Raw genomic sequence first — 18927 nt, 5'->3', positions numbered from 1 at the left:
GCTCAACATATGTGGGAATTCCTTTAAGAATGTTGGAAAAGCATACCAGGTGAAGCTGGTTGAGAGAAGGGTGTACAAAGCTGTCATCAAGTTTAAAGGTGGCTACTTTGAAGAATCTAACATATATTTGGTTTCGTGTAACACTTTTTTTGGTTACCTCATGATTCCATATGTGTTATTTCACAGTTTTGAGGTCTTCACTATTATTCTACAAAGAAAATAGTAAAAATAAAGAAAAAGCCTTGAATGAGTAGGTGTGTCCAAACTTTTGACTGGTACTGTATATATGTATATATGTTAACTTTTTATAGATTTGTTACATTTTCACAAAAGTTGTGCTATAATAGTGGACCAATAGAGCGCCTGTAGCACAGGCAAAGATATTTTTCCAGCACCCCAATTGAAAATAACATTCATTAAAAGTACCCTGCACCAACAAACTTCTTCCCGTGCCCTAACACAACACAGCTGATTCAAATGATAAAAGCTTGATGATTAGTTGATTATTTGACCGGTTAAAGGATGAGAGTGGGAGGGGTCTGACTGGATGGGTCCTTAAAAAAGGAGAGCAGGAAGCAGTAGAACTCAACTCACAAACAGAGCGCTGACATGACCAGACTACAGGTGAGAGTTCAACATAGTCATCTAGTACTGTATCTGCTTTCATCCCAAATGGTAACTTATGACCAGTACCCATCGGGCATATGTGACCCTATTCAAATGTAGTGCGTTACATAGGACAGGGGTCTCCAACAGGTCATGGTAGTTTGCCAAACAATTCAGATTTTTAAAATAGATTTTTTTCACGTGTCAAACAACTGTCAAACAAATCTCAAGTATCAGACACTGCAAGTTACTAAATCAACGCGACTTGACGTTATCCCACCTCTGGTTAGTCAACTATTGGCTTAAAACGTCACATTTAAAACCATATCTGCCAATTAATTTCCAGCAATATTGCCCTGTCTGTCGCTCACTCCCTGTGTAGCCAGTTGATGCCTAGTGGGTTGCCAGATTCTTTCACGACTAAGTATTAACTGCAAGGTATACTTGTCAAAAGTATAGAAATTGTATCTATTGTTATTTGCAAACCTTGCCATGAAATGAGCAGCAATTGGCAATACAGAACCATCGCTAGACTGGCACATTCGACCACGCATTGCTTTCTCATGTGTTACTTTTCTTCCAGACATAAAATAAATGATATTCTGATGTGATTTAAGCACTGCCATGGACTCAGAACATTACATTTTGTTCTCCATTACCAATTGTAATTGAGTGGCAAACCAGGAAATTGAACTGAGAACATTTATGAAAATGGCTGTAATTTGGGGTTTAAAATCACAGCTTTTTTTATAGGGCCCCTTTAGTAGTTTATTACCCATTTTACTGTGTCTTTTGCCAGAACGGTACACTGAAGAGTTGTAAGGGCAGAGAAGAATGAGCCTATTTGAAAGAAGTCGCTTGCGACGTGTGTATTAAAAAAAGGTAGCTCATGCCAGGCAAGTTGAGTCTCCTGCTCTAGAAAAATGTACTTTACCAGCCAATTTCATTTGCAAAAAGGTGACTTACTAGGTGTGCCATGCATCAGGGTTAGTTAGCTAGGGTGCTGTTTTGGGGAGAACCCAAGAGCATAGACTTCTCCTTATTCCCGTGTGCCAGGCTAATCTACTCTGTGGTGGAAGAGATGATTCCTGGTATTCCTTAGCCCTTCATTAGTTGAATGTGTTAAGTGGACTTGCTGGGGTACTTGAGGAGAGGTTGGGGAAACACTGATGGCTTATCTCGTGTGTGTCTCTCAGGAGACTATCACCATGGCGACGTTGACCCTTCTACTGCTTCTCAGCGCTGCCTTTACACTGGGTGACAGAATGACTTTGAACATAGCAAGTAAGAGTCAGCCTCACACTTTAAATCACGAGTGTCAAACTCATTCCACGGAGTGTCTTGCATCTGCAGTTGGCTTACCTTTCAATGAAGACCTAGACAACCAGGTGAGGGGAGTTCCTTACTAATTAGTGACCTAAATTGATCAATCGAGGGAGGAGCGAAAACCTGTAGACGCTCTGTGGAATGAGTTTGTGCTTTACATCATTGATTGTGTATGTTTTGTTGTAGTGTGGCATGACTGATCTCCAAATGTTATTTTTGATGCAAGGGTCAGTCTGGACTATCCTTTAAAGTCTGCTGCAATTTCGGAACCCTCCCTGTCTTCTCCTTTCAGATGATTTGGTGAGATTTGCAGCAGACCAAAGAAACCCATGCCCCAGAGGCTGGTTCCAATTTAATTCACGCTGCTTCATGTTTGTCAAAACTGCAAGGACATGGCCCAATGCAGAGGTATAATGCTTACCTTCTACAATTGAAGTCAACTTAGTTTTTTGAGTTAAAGGTGCTTTGGCCTTATTTTAACAGGCGCCTCATGTAAAATACTGAACCTCCCCTTAATATGCTGTAATTGCAATTTTCTATAGGCTTTTCAATATTGTGTGGAGTTGGGCCCTCTTGTATATTAGAACCCTCAAGGCATGGGTTAAGACTGAGATGAACTAATTCCTATATTTGAGAGTCCAGAAGACAAATTCTCAGACTGGACAACTGACTAATACTTCCATTATGACATGTCTTTGTCTCTGTGTACTGCTTGCTCTAGCGCCACTGTCAGTTACTTGGAGAAAAACTGAAGCCTGTGTACAACACTGTAAAGTACCTTGGCAAACCTGGCATCTGTGCACAGCTATGAAGAGTTCCAATTTCTACAGGCGGTGGTGTTGATCGCGACTGGCAGTTTCCCTCTTACCTGGATTGGTGGATTTGATGCTGTTCAAGCAAAGGTGGAAAAGGTACCCAAAGTGAAGATGCCTTAATACTTAAGACTAATAAAACCATCAGCTCAGAGTAGGTGTTAAGAACCTGGTCAGACAACTCTGTGCCAGGAGTAATCAACTCGCCAGTTTCTCAGCTGGTAATGACCACAGTTTGAGGTACCGCAGAGGAAAGATTGACATTCGCAACTCGAGTTCTACGTGGAATTTGGATATTACCATTATATCCACACTCCCATTTTAATAACTGTAAATTGCTTTGGCACAGTAGGCATGAAGTTACTTGCCTACCTTTTAACCAAACATAATTCAAGTAAACATGGCCCAATGTCATGTCTTTAAACTGATATGTGATTTTAAGTATTTAGGCATGTGAAGTCATTGTCAAAAGCAAAATAAATACTGTTGGTTGTAGGTCTAGATTTGAGTTGATCATCTCGAAATATCCAGAGCAATTGCCACAGATGATCCATTAGATGAACCAGATACTCCATTGGCCTCTAACGATGTGAAGAGTCTGCAATGTCGGGCAGATTCGAGGGACAGACACAATTCCGAGAGAAATGGTTTTCTCAGTTTCTGGCATGTCATGTGTGCTACTTGTATCAGTACTTGTAACAACCTAAGCATTACAAAACGTATATTTGCTCAAATAAGCCATTATGTTTTTCGTTAATGAAATTCGACATCTTATTGACGGCCATACAAAAACGAGTTGCTTGGTGACCAGGAAAAACGCTACCCGCTTGAGAAGGCAGATTTTGGGCTTAGTTACCCTTCTCGCTTCGCCTCTTCCTCTTTGCTATGGCGCAGAAACAACTTACTAGCTGTCTTTTTCTATTTTTGGGATTTCTAGAAATGTGGTTGTAGTATCAACACTTGTGTATTTTTTTCACCCAACAGTTCCATTGTCGGTCTGCACGTTTTGGTAGTGGTGGCTTTTACCGTTTTGTTGGAGGAAAGACCATGAGTGTTGTGCTTGCTGAACAATTTCTAAAATACATGTAACATTTGATACTGAGATCTCACTACTTCCACACAGGACAGGCTATGGTTCTGGAGTGACGGCTCCAAATTTGATCACGAGAGCTGGGCTGAAGGGGAGCCGAATAACCACAATGGTGCCAGAGAGCCATGTATTCAGATCAACTTTGGAGGTACATTATCATTCATCAAATTAAACTTTTTTTGAGCAAGTTTAACAAATAAATGTGACCTACTTTTCTATTTTCGTGTACATCGAGAGGTAATTTCTATTTCGTGTTTCCTCTTAAGATGAAAACGGCTGGAACGATGAATCATGTGGAAAGAGCTATCCCTCCGTGTGCTCCATAAGAACCTGTTTAATCCTTCAAACTGTCAATTGAAACCAGAAATGCTACTCTGGTGTCAGCATCCTAACTGCAAATGTTTCATGTTATAGTGAATTACTTTGAAGGTATTTGTTGCTGTAAAATACGTTTGACTTGTTGTGTAACTATTGTAGCTTGTCAATAAAACTGGTGTACGTATTTAATCTCATGAGTGGTTATTAAACATTGCTTCACTTTGTTTCTTGAAGAAGCAGTCTGGGTGTCTGTTCAGTGGGCATTTAAATTATTTGATTGTTGATCCATTGTTTCTTGAAGAATAGAATTCTCTTAGGACCCAAAAAGTTGTCTTACTCCACAAACATTAACGTAAACGAACAGTGTGTGTGTATATAGCTTTAAAATAAGTAGAAAATGATCATGCTGTTGTCAGAGCACTCTGTGAATTTTAAGTGTTACATTTCCCTACCCCATCTGTTCCCTATCCAATTTTATTTGTCACGTACACATGGTTAGCAGATGCTAATGCGAGTGTAGAGAAATGCTTGTGCTTCTAGTTCTAACCATGCAGTAATATCTAACAAGTTCACATATGTACATAAAACGATATATATTCAACCACAAGGGTGTATTAATGAGAGGGGGGGGGTGAATCATAATAGAGGCCTCCTGAAAGGATATTATTTCAGTGTAGATGAGGGCAGGTTAAAAGAAACATGACAGCCAGACAAGCCAGTGACTGAATCAAAAGGATTTACATCTGAATGGAGTGGACATCAGCTTACTTTGATCTGTAAGGTAAGTCACTTTAATGTGTCAAGCAGAATACACGTTTTCTTTGCCATTTCCCGAAACGTAGCAATGTTTAAGACATGGATTTCATGTAATGTTGACGAGGTACCCCAAAAAGTAGTTTGAATGTACGTTTCCATGTTACAAGCTAAACCAAGCTTGTTTAAACAGAAATGGTCGCAGAAATCAGCCTTGTTTGCATAGCGACGAAGAAAAGAACACAATGTAGGCTGATCTCAAATTCTAATCGATATAGCAATGAACGCTAATACTTGTTCGAATCCCATTGTGACACAGGGAGACAGTATTTGGCATGACAGGGCCCCATTGAATGTATTAGTCTCTCACTCATATAGCAAAATGTGTACAATTACTGGAATTTGGCTTTAAAACCGCAAAAATTTCTCTACACCTTATGGCAAAATGATAACACAATATGGCAGTCCCCGCACCACAATGTTCATTCCGTTGGGCATGCACAAATAGGTTGATTGCGCTCACAGAAAAGTGTAACTTTCCCTTAATCAGATTCTAGTTTCCAAATAATTCATTTAGTGCAACGATTTCATTAATGTATCAGTTTTGATCAGAGTATTCCACAAGACGAGCCAAGCTGATTCAAATTGTTCAGCACCGCATGATGTTTCACAGTTGAGCACCAAGATGTGGATAGCACACATGACATCATTGCCATTACCTCACGCTTGGTTTTGCAGGGGTCCTCCAATGTGCAAAGAAAACAACCCAAATGAATTTCCCAAAAGGAATCTGGTACATATGTTTGTGTGAAGTAACTATTTGTTCATTCATTCTCAAAGGGTATATGGTAACAAGGCTTGTTGATGCTCACATACACATGCTCTGCTAAGACCCGCTCAAGCCAGTGTCAAAAAGCCTCAACTTTTTTCCAAAAGCAAATTCCATCATCTCATACATGCCAATCAGCCAACAGGCTTACATAGGCTTTTAGCAATTATTGTTGGGGTTCTTATAATGGGGTAGACTCTGGCAAAGAGAGAGAGAGGCACTATCGATGCTACTGGTCGATGTTTGAAAAGAATACAGGAGCAGGGTAGGAATGAGCTTAACAAAAATGGCTATTCCTGCAGGTGATATCCAGTCAAAAGTTTGGACACGCCTACTCATTCCAGGGTTTTTCTTTATTCTCTACTATTTTCTACATTGTAGAATAATGACGACATCAAAACTATGACATAACACATATGGAATCATGTAGTAACCAGAAAAGTGTTAAACAAATCAAAAGCTATGTTATATTTGAGATTCTTCAAAGTAGCCACCCTTTGCCTTGATGACAGCTTTGCACACTCTTGGCATTCTCTTATCCAGATTCATGAGGTTGTGTTGTGGCAAGGTAGGGGAGGTATAAAGTAGATAGCCCTGTTTGGTAAAAGACCAAGTCCATTTATTTGACAAGAACAGCTCAAATAAGCAAAGAGAAATGACAGTCCATCATTGCTTTAAGACATGAAGGTCAGTCAATGCGGAACATTTCAAGAACTTTGAAAGTTTCTTCAATTGCAGTCGCAAAAACCATCAAGCGCTATGATGAAACTGGCTCTCCCGAGGACCGCCACAGGAAAGGAAGACCCAGAGTTACCTCTGCTGCAGAGGATAAGTTCATTAGAGTTACCAGCCTCAGAAATTGCAGCCCAAATAAATGCTTCACAGAGTTGAAGTAACAGACACATCTCAACATCAACTGTTCAGAGGAGACTGCGTGAATCAGGCCTTCATGTCAAACTGCTGCAAAGAAACCACTCCTAAAGGACACCGATAAGAACAAGAGACTTGCTTGGGCCAAGAAACACGAGCAATGGACATTAGACCGGTGGAAATCTGTCCTTTGGTCTGATTAGTGTGTCTTTGTGAGATGCAGAGTAGGTGAACGAATGATCTCCGCATGTGTGGTTCCCACCGTGAAGCATGGAGTAGGAGGTGTGATGGTGCTTTGCTGGTAACACTGTCTGTGTTTTATTTAGAATTCAAGGCACGCTTAACCAGCATGGCTACCACAGCATTCTGCAGCGATACACCATCCCATCTGGTTTGCGCTTAGTGGGACTATCATTTGTTTTTCAACAGGACAACGACCCAACATACCTCCAGGCTGTTTGACCAATAAGGTAGAGGGATGTAGTGTTGCATCAGACCGCCCTGGCCTCCACAATCACCCAACCTCAACCCAATTGAGATGGTTTGGGATGAGTTGGACCGCAGAGTTAAGGAAAAGCAGCAAACAAGTGCTCAACATATGTGGGAATTCCTTTAAGAATGTTGGAAAAGCATACCAGGTGAAGCTGGTTGAGAGAAGGGTGTACAAAGCTGTCATCAAGTTTAAAGGTGGCTACTTTGAAGAATCTAACATATATTTGGTTTCGTGTAACACTTTTTTTGGTTACCTCATGATTCCATATGTGTTATTTCACAGTTTTGAGGTCTTCACTATTATTCTACAAAGAAAATAGTAAAAATAAAGAAAAAGCCTTGAATGAGTAGGTGTGTCCAAACTTTTGACTGGTACTGTATATATGTATATATGTTAACTTTTTATAGATTTGTTACATTTTCACAAAAGTTGTGCTATAATAGTGGACCAATAGAGCGCCTGTAGCACAGGCAAAGATATTTTTCCAGCACCCCAATTGAAAATAACATTCATTAAAAGTACCCTGCACCAACAAACTTCTTCCCGTGGCTATACGTTTTGGTTTCTGCCCTAACACAACACAGCTGATTCAAATGATAAAAGCTTGATGATTAGTTGATTATTTGACCGGTTAAAGGATGAGAGTGGGAGGGGTCTGACTGGATGGGTCCTTAAAAAAGGAGAGCAGGAAGCAGTAGAACTCAACTCACAAACAGAGCGCTGACATGACCAGACTACAGGTGAGAGTTCAACATAGTCATCTAGTACTGTATCTGCTTTCATCCCAAATGGTAACTTATGACCAGTACCCATCGGGCATATGTGACCCTATTCAAATGTAGTGCGTTACATAGGACAGGGGTCTCCAACAGGTCATGGTAGTTTGCCAAACAATTCAGATTTTTAAAATAGATTTTTTCACGTGTCAAACAACTGTCAAACAAATCTCAAGTATCAGACACTGCAAGTTACTAAATCAACGCGACTTGACGTTATCCCACCTCTGGTTAGTCAACTATTGGCTTAAAACGTCACATTTAAAACCATATCTGCCAATTAATTTCCAGCAATATTGCCCTGTCTGTCGCTCACTCCCTGTGTAGCCAGTTGATGCCTAGTGGGTTGCCAGATTCTTTCACGACTAAGTATTAACTGCAAGGTATACTTGTCAAAAGTATAGAAATTGTATCTATTGTTATTTGCAAACCTTGCCATGAAATGAGCAGCAATTGGCAATACAGAACCATCGCTAGACTGGCACATTCGACCACGCATTGCTTTCTCATGTGTTACTTTTCTTCCAGACATAAAATAAATGATATTCTGATGTGATTTAAGCACTGCCATGGACTCAGAACATTACATGTTGTTCTCCATTACCAATTGTAATTGAGTGGCAAACCAGGAAATTGAACTGAGAACATTTATGAAAATGGCTGTAATTTGGGGTTTAAAATCACAGCTTTTTTTTATAGGGCCCCTTTAGTAGTTTATTACCCATTTTACTGTGTCTTTTGCCAGAACGGTACACTGAAGAGTTGTAAGGGCAGAGAAGAATGAGCCTATTTGAAAGAAGTCGCTTGCGACGTGTGTATTAAAAAAAGGTAGCTCATGCCAGGCAAGTTGAGTCTCCTGCTCTAGAAAAATGTACTTTACCAGCCAATTTCATTTGCAAAAAGGTGACTTACTAGGTGTGCCATGCATCGGGGTTAGTTAGCTAGGGTGCTGTTTTGGGGAGAACCCAAGAGCATAGACTTCTCCTTATTCCCGTGTGCCAGGCTAATCTACTCTGTGGTGGAAGAGATGATTCCTGGTATTCCTTAGCCCTTCATTAGTTGAATGTGTTAAGTGGACTTGCTGGGGTACTTGAGGAGAGGTTGGGGAAACACTGATGGCTTATCTCGTGTGTCTCTCAGGAGACTATCACCATGGCGACGTTGACCCTTCTACTGCTTCTCAGCGCTGCCTTTACACTGGGTGACAGAATGACTTTGAACATAGCAAGTAAGAGTCAGCCTCACACTTTAAATCACGAGTGTCAAACTCATTCCACGGAGTGTCTTGCATCTGCAGTTGGCTTACCTTTCAATGAAGACCTAGACAACCAGGTGAGGGGAGTTCCTTACTAATTAGTGACCTAAATTGATCAATCGAGGGAGGAGCGAAAACCTGTAGACGCTCTGTGGAATGAGTTTGTGCTTTACATCATTGATTGTGTATGTTTTGTTGTAGTGTGGCATGACTGATCTCCAAATGTTATTTTTGATGCAAGGGTCAGTCTGGACTATCCTTTAAAGTCTGCTGCAATTTCGGAACCCTCCCTGTCTTCTCCTTTCAGATGATTTGGTGAGATTTGCAGCAGACCAAAGAAACCCATGCCCCAGAGGCTGGTTCCAATTTAATTCACGCTGCTTCATGTTTGTCAAAACTGCAAGGACATGGCCCAATGCAGAGGTATAATGCTTACCTTCTACAATTGAAGTCAACTTAGTTTTTTGAGTTAAAGGTGCTTTGGCCTTATTTTAACAGGCGCCTCATGTAAAATACTGAACCTCCCCTTAATATGCTGTAATTGCAATTTTCTATAGGCTTTTCAATATTGTGTGGAGTTGGGCCCTCTTGTATATTAGAACCCTCAAGGCATGGGTTAAGACTGAGATGAACTAATTCCTATATTTGAGAGTCCAGAAGACAAATTCTCAGACTGGACAACTGACTAATACTTCCATTATGACATGTCTTTGTCTCTGTGTACTGCTTGCTCTAGCGCCACTGTCAGTTACTTGGAGAAAAACTGAAGCCTGTGTACAACACTGTAAAGTACCTTGGCGCAAACCTGGCATCTGTGCACAGCTATGAAGAGTTCCAATTTCTACAGGCGGTGGTGTTGATCGCGACTGGCAGTTTCCCTCTTACCTGGATTGGTGGATTTGATGCTGTTCAAGCAAAGGTGGAAAAGGTACCCAAAGTGAAGATGCCTTAATACTTAAGACTAATAAAACCATCAGCTCAGAGTAGGTGTTAAGACACTGGTCAGACAACTCTGTGCCAGGAGTAATCAACTCGCCAGTTTCTCAGCTGGTAATGACCACAGTTTGAGGTACCGCAGAGGAAAGATTGACATTCGCAACTCGAGTTCTACGTGGAATTTGGATATTACCATTATATCCACACTCCCATTTTAATAACTGTAAATTGCTTTGGCACAGTAGGCATGAAGTTACTTGCCTACCTTTTAACCAAACATAATTCAAGTAAACATGGCCCAATGTCATGTCTTTAAACTGATATGTGATTTTAAGTATTTAGGCATGTGAAGTCATTGTCAAAAGCAAAATAAATACTGTTGGTTGTAGGTCTAGATTTGAGTTGATCATCTCGAAATATCCAGAGCAATTGCCACAGATGACCCATTAGATGAACCAGATACTCCATTGGCCTCTAACGATGTGAAGAGTCTGCAATGTCGGGCAGATTCGAGGGACAGACACAATTCCGAGAGAAATGGTTTTCTCAGTTTCTGGCATGTCATGTGTGCTACTTGTATCAGTACTTGTAACAACCTAAGCATTACAAAACGTATATTTGCTCAAATAAGCCATTATGTTTTTCGTTAATGAAATTCGACATCTTATTGACGGCCATACAAAAACGAGTTGCTTGGTGACCAGGAAAAACGCTACCCGCTTGAGAAGGCAGATTTTGGGCTTAGTTACCCTTCTCGCTTCGCCTCTTCCTCTTTGCTATGGCGCAGAAACAACTTACTAGCTGTCTTTTTCTATTTTTGGGATTTCTAGAAATGTGGTTGTAGTATCAACACTTGTGTATTTTTTTCACCCAACAGTTCCATTGTCGGTCTGCACGTTTTGGTAGTGGTGGCTTTTACCGTTTTGTTGGAGGAAAGACCATGAGTGTTGTGCTTGCTGAACAATTTCTAAAATACATGTAACATTTGATACTGAGATCTCACTACTTCCACACAGGACAGGCTATGGTTCTGGAGTGACGGCTCCAAATTTGATCACGAGAGCTGGGCTGAAGGGGAGCCGAATAACCACAATGGTGCCAGAGAGCCATGTATTCAGATCAACTTTGGAGGTACATTATCATTCATCAAATTAAACTTTTTTTGAGCAAGTTTAACAAATAAATGTGACCTACTTTTCTATTTTCGTGTACATCGAGAGGTAATTTCTATTTCGTGTTTCCTCTTAAGATGAAAACGGCTGGAACGATGAATCATGTGGAAAGAGCTATCCCTCCGTGTGCTCCATAAGAACCTGTTTAATCCTTCAAACTGTCAATTGAAACCAGAAATGCTACTCTGGTGTCAGCATCCTAACTGCAAATGTTTCATGTTATAGTGAATTACTTTGAAGGTATTTGTTGCTGTAAAATACGTTTGACTTGTTGTGTAACTATTGTAGCTTGTCAATAAAACTGGTGTACGTATTTAATCTCATGAGTGGTTATTAAACATTGCTTCACTTTGTTTCTTGAAGAAGCAGTCTGGGTGTCTGTTCAGTGGGCATTTAAATTATTTGATTGTTGATCCATTGTTTCTTGAAGAATAGAATTCTCTTAGGACCCAAAAAGTTGTCTTACTCCACAAACATTAACGTAAACGAACAGTGTGTGTGTATATAGCTTTAAAATAAGTAGAAAATGATCATGCTGTTGTCAGAGCACTCTGTGAATTTTAAGTGTTACATTTCCCTACCCCATCTGTTCCCTATCCAATTTTATTTGTCACGTACACATGGTTAGCAGATGCTAATGCGAGTGTAGAGAAATGCTTGTGCTTCTAGTTCTAACCATGCAGTAATATCTAACAAGTTCACATATGTACATAAAACGATATATATTCAACCACAAGGGTGTATTAATGAGAGGGGGGGGGTGAATCATAATAGAGGCCTCCTGAAAGGATATTATTTCAGTGTAGATGAGGGCAGGTTAAAAGAAACATGACAGCCAGACAAGCCAGTGACTGAATCAAAAGGATTTACATCTGAATGGAGTGGACATCAGCTTACTTTGATCTGTAAGGTAAGTCACTTTAATGTGTCAAGCAGAATACACGTTTTCTTTGCCATTTCCCGAAACGTAGCAATGTTTAAGACATGGATTTCATGTAATGTTGACGAGGTACCCCAAAAAGTAGTTTGAATGTACGTTTCCATGTTACAAGCTAAACCAAGCTTGTTTAAACAGAAATGGTCGCAGAAATCAGCCTTGTTTGCATAGCGACGAAGAAAAGAACACAATGTAGGCTGATCTCAAATTCTAATCGATATAGCAATGAACGCTAATACTTGTTCGAATCCCATTGTGACACAGGGAGACAGTATTTGGCATGACAGGGCCCCATTGAATGTATTAGTCTCTCACTCATATAGCAAAATGTGTACAATTACTGGAATTTGGCTTTAAAACCGCAAAAATTTCTCTACACCTTATGGCAAAATGATAACACAATATGGCAGTCCCCGCACCACAATGTTCATTCCGTTGGGCATGCACAAATAGGTTGATTGCGCTCACAGAAAAGTGTAACTTTCCCTTAATCAGATTCTAGTTTCCAAATAATTCATTTAGTGCAACGATTTCATTAATGTATCAGTTTTGATCAGAGTATTCCACAAGACGAGCCAAGCTGATTCAAATTGTTCAGCACCGCATGATGTTTCACAGTTGAGCACCAAGATGTGGATAGCACACATGACATCATTGCCATTACCTCACGCTTGGTTTTGCAGGGGTCCTCCAATGTGCAAAGAAAACAACCCAAATGAATTTCCCAAAAGGAATCTGGTACATATGTTTGTGTGAAGTAACTATTTGTTCATTCATTCTCAAAGGGTATATGGTAACAAGGCTTGTTGATGCTCACATACACATGCTCTGCTAAGACCCGCTCAAGCCAGTGTCAAAAAGCCTCAACTTTTTTCCAAAAGCAAATTCCATCATCTCATACATGCCAATCAGCCAACAGGCTTACATAGGCTTTTAGCAATTATTGTTGGGGTTCTTATAATGGGGTAGACTCTGGCAAAGAGAGAGAGAGGCACTATCGATGCTACTGGTCGATGTTTGAAAAGAATACAGGAGCAGGGTAGGAATGAGCTTAACAAAAATGGCTATTCCTGCAGGTGATATCCAGTCAAAAGTTTGGACACGCCTACTCATTCCAGGGTTTTTCTTTATTCTCTACTATTTTCTACATTGTAGAATAATGACGACATCAAAACTATGACATAACACATATGGAATCATGTAGTAACCAGAAAAGTGTTAAACAAATCAAAAGCTATGTTATATTTGAGATTCTTCAAAGTAGCCACCCTTTGCCTTGATGACAGCTTTGCACACTCTTGGCATTCTCTTATCCAGATTCATGAGGTTGTGTTGTGGCAAGGTAGGGGAGGTATAAAGTAGATAGCCCTGTTTGGTAAAAGACCAAGTCCATTTATTTGACAAGAACAGCTCAAATAAGCAAAGAGAAATGACAGTCCATCATTGCTTTAAGACATGAAGGTCAGTCAATGCGGAACATTTCAAGAACTTTGAAAGTTTCTTCAATTGCAGTCGCAAAAACCATCAAGCGCTATGATGAAACTGGCTCTCCCGAGGACCGCCACAGGAAAGGAAGACCCAGAGTTACCTCTGCTGCAGAGGATAAGTTCATTAGAGTTACCAGCCTCAGAAATTGCAGCCCAAATAAATGCTTCACAGAGTTGAAGTAACAGACACATCTCAACATCAACTGTTCAGAGGAGACTGCGTGAATCAGGCCTTCATGTCAAACTGCTGCAAAGAAACCACTCCTAAAGGACACCGATAAGAACAAGAGACTTGCTTGGGCCAAGAAACACGAGCAATGGACATTAGACCGGTGGAAATCTGTCCTTTGGTCTGATTAGTGTGTCTTTGTGAGATGCAGAGTAGGTGAACGAATGATCTCCGCATGTGTGGTTCCCACCGTGAAGCATGGAGTAGGAGGTGTGATGGTGCTTTGCTGGTAACACTGTCTGTGTTTTATTTAGAATTCAAGGCACGCTTAACCAGCATGGCTACCACAGCATTCTGCAGCGATACACCATCCCATCTGGTTTGCGCTTAGTGGGACTATCATTTGTTTTTCAACAGGACAACGACCCAACATACCTCCAGGCTGTTTGACCAATAAGGTAGAGGGATGTAGTGTTGCATCAGACCGCCCTGGCCTCCACAATCACCCAACCTCAACCCAATTGAGATGGTTTGGGATGAGTTGGACCGCAGAGTTAAGGAAAAGCAGCAAACAAGTGCTCAACATATGTGGGAATTCCTTTAAGAATGTTGGAAAAGCATACCAGGTGAAGCTGGTTGAGAGAAGGGTGTACAAAGCTGTCATCAAGTTTAAAGGTGGCTACTTTGAAGAATCTAACATATATTTGGTTTCGTGTAACACTTTTTTTGGTTACCTCATGATTCCATATGTGTTATTTCACAGTTTTGAGGTCTTCACTATTATTCTACAAAGAAAATAGTAAAAATAAAGAAAAAGCCTTGAATGAGTAGGTGTGTCCAAACTTTTGACTGGTACTGTATATATGTATATATGTTAACTTTTTATAGATTTGTTACATTTTCACAAAAGTTGTGCTATAATAGTGGACCAATAGAGCGCCTGTAGCACAGGCAAAGATATTTTTCCAGCACCCCAATTGAAAATAACATTCATTAAAAGTACCCTGCACCAACAAACTTCTTCCCGTGGCTATACGTTTTGGTTTCTGCCCTAACACAACACAGCTGATTCAAATGATAAAAGCTTGATGATTAGTTGATTATTTGACCGGTTAAAGGATGAGAGTGGGAGGGGTCTGACTGGATGGGTCCTTAAAAAAGGAGAGCAGGAAGCAGTAGAACTCAACTCACAAACAGAGCGCTGACATGACCAGACTACAGGTGAGAGTTCAACATAGTCATCTAGTACTGTATCTGCTTTCATCCCAAATGGTAACTTATGACCAGTACCCATCGGGCATATGTGACCCTATTCAAATGTAGTGCGTTACATAGGACAGGGGTCTCCAACAGGTCATGGTAGTTTGCCAAACAATTCAGATTTTTAAAATAGATTTTTTCACGTGTCAAACAACTGTCAAACAAATCTCAAGTATCAGACACTGCAAGTTACTAAATCAACGCGACTTGACGTTATCCCACCTCTGGTTAGTCAACTATTGGCTTAAAACGTCACATTTAAAACCATATCTGCCAATTAATTTCCAGCAATATTGCCCTGTCTGTCGCTCACTCCCTGTGTAGCCAGTTGATGCCTAGTGGGTTGCCAGATTCTTTCACGACTAAGTATTAACTGCAAGGTATACTTGTCAAAAGTATAGAAATTGTATCTATTGTTATTTGCAAACCTTGCCATGAAATGAGCAGCAATTGGCAATACAGAACCATCGCTAGACTGGCACATTCGACCACGCATTGCTTTCTCATGTGTTACTTTTCTTCCAGACATAAAATAAATGATATTCTGATGTGATTTAAGCACTGCCATGGACTCAGAACATTACATGTTGTTCTCCATTACCAATTGTAATTGAGTGGCAAACCAGGAAATTGAACTGAGAACATTTATGAAAATGGCTGTAATTTGGGGTTTAAAATCACAGCTTTTTTTTATAGGGCCCCTTTAGTAGTTTATTACCCATTTTACTGTGTCTTTTGCCAGAACGGTACACTGAAGAGTTGTAAGGGCAGAGAAGAATGAGCCTATTTGAAAGAAGTCGCTTGCGACGTGTGTATTAAAAAAAGGTAGCTCATGCCAGGCAAGTTGAGTCTCCTGCTCTAGAAAAATGTACTTTACCAGCCAATTTCATTTGCAAAAAGGTGACTTACTAGGTGTGCCATGCATCGGGGTTAGTTAGCTAGGGTGCTGTTTTGGGGAGAACCCAAGAGCATAGACTTCTCCTTATTCCCGTGTGCCAGGCTAATCTACTCTGTGGTGGAAGAGATGATTCCTGGTATTCCTTAGCCCTTCATTAGTTGAATGTGTTAAGTGGACTTGCTGGGGTACTTGAGGAGAGGTTGGGGAAACACTGATGGCTTATCTCGTGTGTGTCTCTCAGGAGACTATCACCATGGCGACGTTGACCCTTCTACTGCTTCTCAGCGCTGCCTTTACACTGGGTGACAGAATGACTTTGAACATAGCAAGTAAGAGTCAGCCTCACACTTTAAATCACGAGTGTCAAACTCATTCCACGGAGTGTCTTGCATCTGCAGTTGGCTTACCTTTCAATGAAGACCTAGACAACCAGGTGAGGGGAGTTCCTTACTAATTAGTGACCTAAATTGATCAATCGAGGGAGGAGCGAAAACCTGTAGACGCTCTGTGGAATGAGTTTGTGCTTTACATCATTGATTGTGTATGTTTTGTTGTAGTGTGGCATGACTGATCTCCAAATGTTATTTTTGATGCAAGGGTCAGTCTGGACTATCCTTTAAAGTCTGCTGCAATTTCGGAACCCTCCCTGTCTTCTCCTTTCAGATGATTTGGTGAGATTTGCAGCAGACCAAAGAAACCCATGCCCCAGAGGCTGGTTCCAATTTAATTCACGCTGCTTCATGTTTGTCAAAACTGCAAGGACATGGCCCAATGCAGAGGTATAATGCTTACCTTCTACAATTGAAGTCAACTTAGTTTTTTGAGTTAAAGGTGCTTTGGCCTTATTTTAACAGGCGCCTCATGTAAAATACTGAACCTCCCCTTAATATGCTGTAATTGCAATTTTCTATAGGCTTTTCAATATTGTGTGGAGTTGGGCCCTCTTGTATATTAGAACCCTCAAGGCATGGGTTAAGACTGAGATGAACTAATTCCTATATTTGAGAGTCCAGAAGACAAATTCTCAGACTGGACAACTGACTAATACTTCCATTATGACATGTCTTTGTCTCTGTGTACTGCTTGCTCTAGCGCCACTGTCAGTTACTTGGAGAAAAACTGAAGCCTGTGTACAACACTGTAAAGTACCTTGGCGCAAACCTGGCATCTGTGCACAGCTATGAAGAGTTCCAATTTCTACAGGCGGTGGTGTTGATCGCGACTGGCAGTTTCCCTCTTACCTGGATTGGTGGATTTGATGCTGTTCAAGCAAAGGTGGAAAAGGTACCCAAAGTGAAGATGCCTTAATACTTAAGACTAATAAAACCATCAGCTCAGAGTAGGTGTTAAGAACCTGGTCAGACAACTCTGTGCCAGGAGTAATCAACTCGCCAGTTTCTCAGCTGGTAATGACCACAGTTTGAGGTACCGCAGAGGAAAGATTGACATTCGCAACTCGAGTTCTACGTGGAATTTGGATATTACCATTATATCCACACTCCCATTTTAATAACTGTAAATTGCTTTGGCACAGTAGGCATGAAGTTACTTGCCTACCTTTTAACCAAACATAATTCAAGTAAACATGGCCCAATGTCATGTCTTTAAACTGATATGTGATTTTAAGTATTTAGGCATGTGAAGTCATTGTCAAAAGCAAAATAAATACTGTTGGTTGTAGGTCTAGATTTGAGTTGATCATCTCGAAATATCCAGAGCAATTGCCACAGATGATCCATTAGATGAACCAGATACTCCATTGGCCTCTAACGATGTGAAGAGTCTGCAATGTCGGGCAGATTCGAGGGACAGACACAATTCCGAGAGAAATGGTTTTCTCAGTTTCTGGCATGTCATGTGTGCTACTTGTATCAGTACTTGTAACAACCTAAGCATTACAAAACGTATATTTGCTCAAATAAGCCATTATGTTTTTCGTTAATGAAATTCGACATCTTATTGACGGCCATACAAAAACGAGTTGCTTGGTGACCAGGAAAAACGCTACCCGCTTGAGAAGGCAGATTTTGGGCTTAGTTACCCTTCTCGCTTCGCCTCTTCCTCTTTGCTATGGCGCAGAAACAACTTACTAGCTGTCTTTTTCTATTTTTGGGATTTCTAGAAATGTGGTTGTAGTATCAACACTTGTGTATTTTTTTCACCCAACAGTTCCATTGTCGGTCTGCACGTTTTGGTAGTGGTGGCTTTTACCGTTTTGTTGGAGGAAAGACCATGAGTGTTGTGCTTGCTGAACAATTTCTAAAATACATGTAACATTTGATACTGAGATCTCACTACTTCCACACAGGACAGGCTATGGTTCTGGAGTGACGGCTCCAAATTTGATCACGAGAGCTGGGCTGAAGGGGAGCCGAATAACCACAATGGTGCCAGAGAGCCATGTATTCAGATCAACTTTGGAGGTACATTATCATTCATCAAATTAAACTTTTTTTGAGCAAGTTTAACAAATAAATGTGACCTACTTTTCTATTTTCGTGTACATCGAGAGGTAATTTCTATTTCGTGTTTCCTCTTAAGATGAAAACGGCTGGAACGATGAATCATGTGGAAAGAGCTATCCCTCCGTGTGCTCCATAAGAACCTGTTTAATCCTTCAAACTGTCAATTGAAACCAGAAATGCTACTCTGGTGTCAGCATCCTAACTGCAAATGTTTCATGTTATAGTGAATTACTTTGAAGGTATTTGTTGCTGTAAAATACGTTTGACTTGTTGTGTAACTATTGTAGCTTGTCAATAAAACTGGTGTACGTATTTAATCTCATGAGTGGTTATTAAACATTGCTTCACTTTGTTTCTTGAAGAAGCAGTCTGGGTGTCTGTTCAGTGGGCATTTAAATTATTTGATTGTTGATCCATTGTTTCTTGAAGAATAGAATTCTCTTAGGACCCAAAAAGTTGTCTTACTCCACAAACA

The 18927-nt window shown here is 40.5% G+C and overlaps 2 protein-coding genes and 1 pseudogene across 2 annotated transcripts; all 3 read left to right on the top strand.

Moving 5' to 3' along the window:
• Positions 1 to 1814: 1814 nt before the first annotated feature.
• LOC139387235 (ladderlectin-like) lies at positions 1815 to 4192 on the top strand (annotated as a pseudogene).
• A 4826-nt stretch (positions 4193 to 9018) lies between these two features.
• LOC139387207 (ladderlectin-like) lies at positions 9019 to 11405 on the top strand. Its single transcript, XM_071133282.1, has 5 exons — positions 9019 to 9101; positions 9436 to 9551; positions 9865 to 10056; positions 11081 to 11195; positions 11314 to 11405. Exons 1-5 carry the CDS (start codon positions 9026 to 9028, stop codon positions 11403 to 11405), a joined length of 591 nt encoding a protein of 196 aa, XP_070989383.1. The 5' UTR covers positions 9019 to 9025.
• Positions 11406 to 16233: 4828 nt separating this feature from the next.
• On the top strand, positions 16234 to 18620 carry LOC139387205 (ladderlectin-like). The gene is made up of 5 exons (XM_071133279.1): positions 16234 to 16316; positions 16651 to 16766; positions 17080 to 17271; positions 18296 to 18410; positions 18529 to 18620. The coding sequence occupies exons 1-5, from the start codon at positions 16241 to 16243 to the stop codon at positions 18618 to 18620; spliced, it is 591 nt and encodes a 196-aa protein (XP_070989380.1). The 5' UTR covers positions 16234 to 16240.
• Positions 18621 to 18927: the final 307 nt, after the last annotated feature.

Source organism: Oncorhynchus clarkii, chromosome 28 (assembly GCF_045791955.1).
Source record: "Oncorhynchus clarkii lewisi isolate Uvic-CL-2024 chromosome 28, UVic_Ocla_1.0, whole genome shotgun sequence".
In the NCBI taxonomy this organism is placed as follows: Eukaryota; Metazoa; Chordata; class Actinopteri; order Salmoniformes; family Salmonidae; genus Oncorhynchus; species Oncorhynchus clarkii.
Note: the sequence above shows the minus strand (reverse complement) of the source record. Positions and strands in the feature narration are given on the sequence as shown.

Bases quoted from the DNA above. Each gene is read 5' to 3' on its own strand.
- LOC139387207 (XM_071133282.1), top strand. From the start codon at position 9,026: ATGGCGACGTTGACCCTTCTACTGCTTCTCAGCGCTGCCTTTACACTG. The intron at 9,102-9,435 runs GTAAGAGTCAGC...TTCTCCTTTCAG, and splicing joins AATGACTTTGAACATAGCAA to ATGATTTGGTGAGATTTGCA. The intron at 11,196-11,313 runs GTACATTATCAT...TTTCCTCTTAAG, and splicing joins TATTCAGATCAACTTTGGAG to ATGAAAACGGCTGGAACGAT.
- LOC139387205 (XM_071133279.1), top strand. From the start codon at position 16,241: ATGGCGACGTTGACCCTTCTACTGCTTCTCAGCGCTGCCTTTACACTG. The intron at 16,317-16,650 runs GTAAGAGTCAGC...TTCTCCTTTCAG, and splicing joins AATGACTTTGAACATAGCAA to ATGATTTGGTGAGATTTGCA. The intron at 18,411-18,528 runs GTACATTATCAT...TTTCCTCTTAAG, and splicing joins TATTCAGATCAACTTTGGAG to ATGAAAACGGCTGGAACGAT.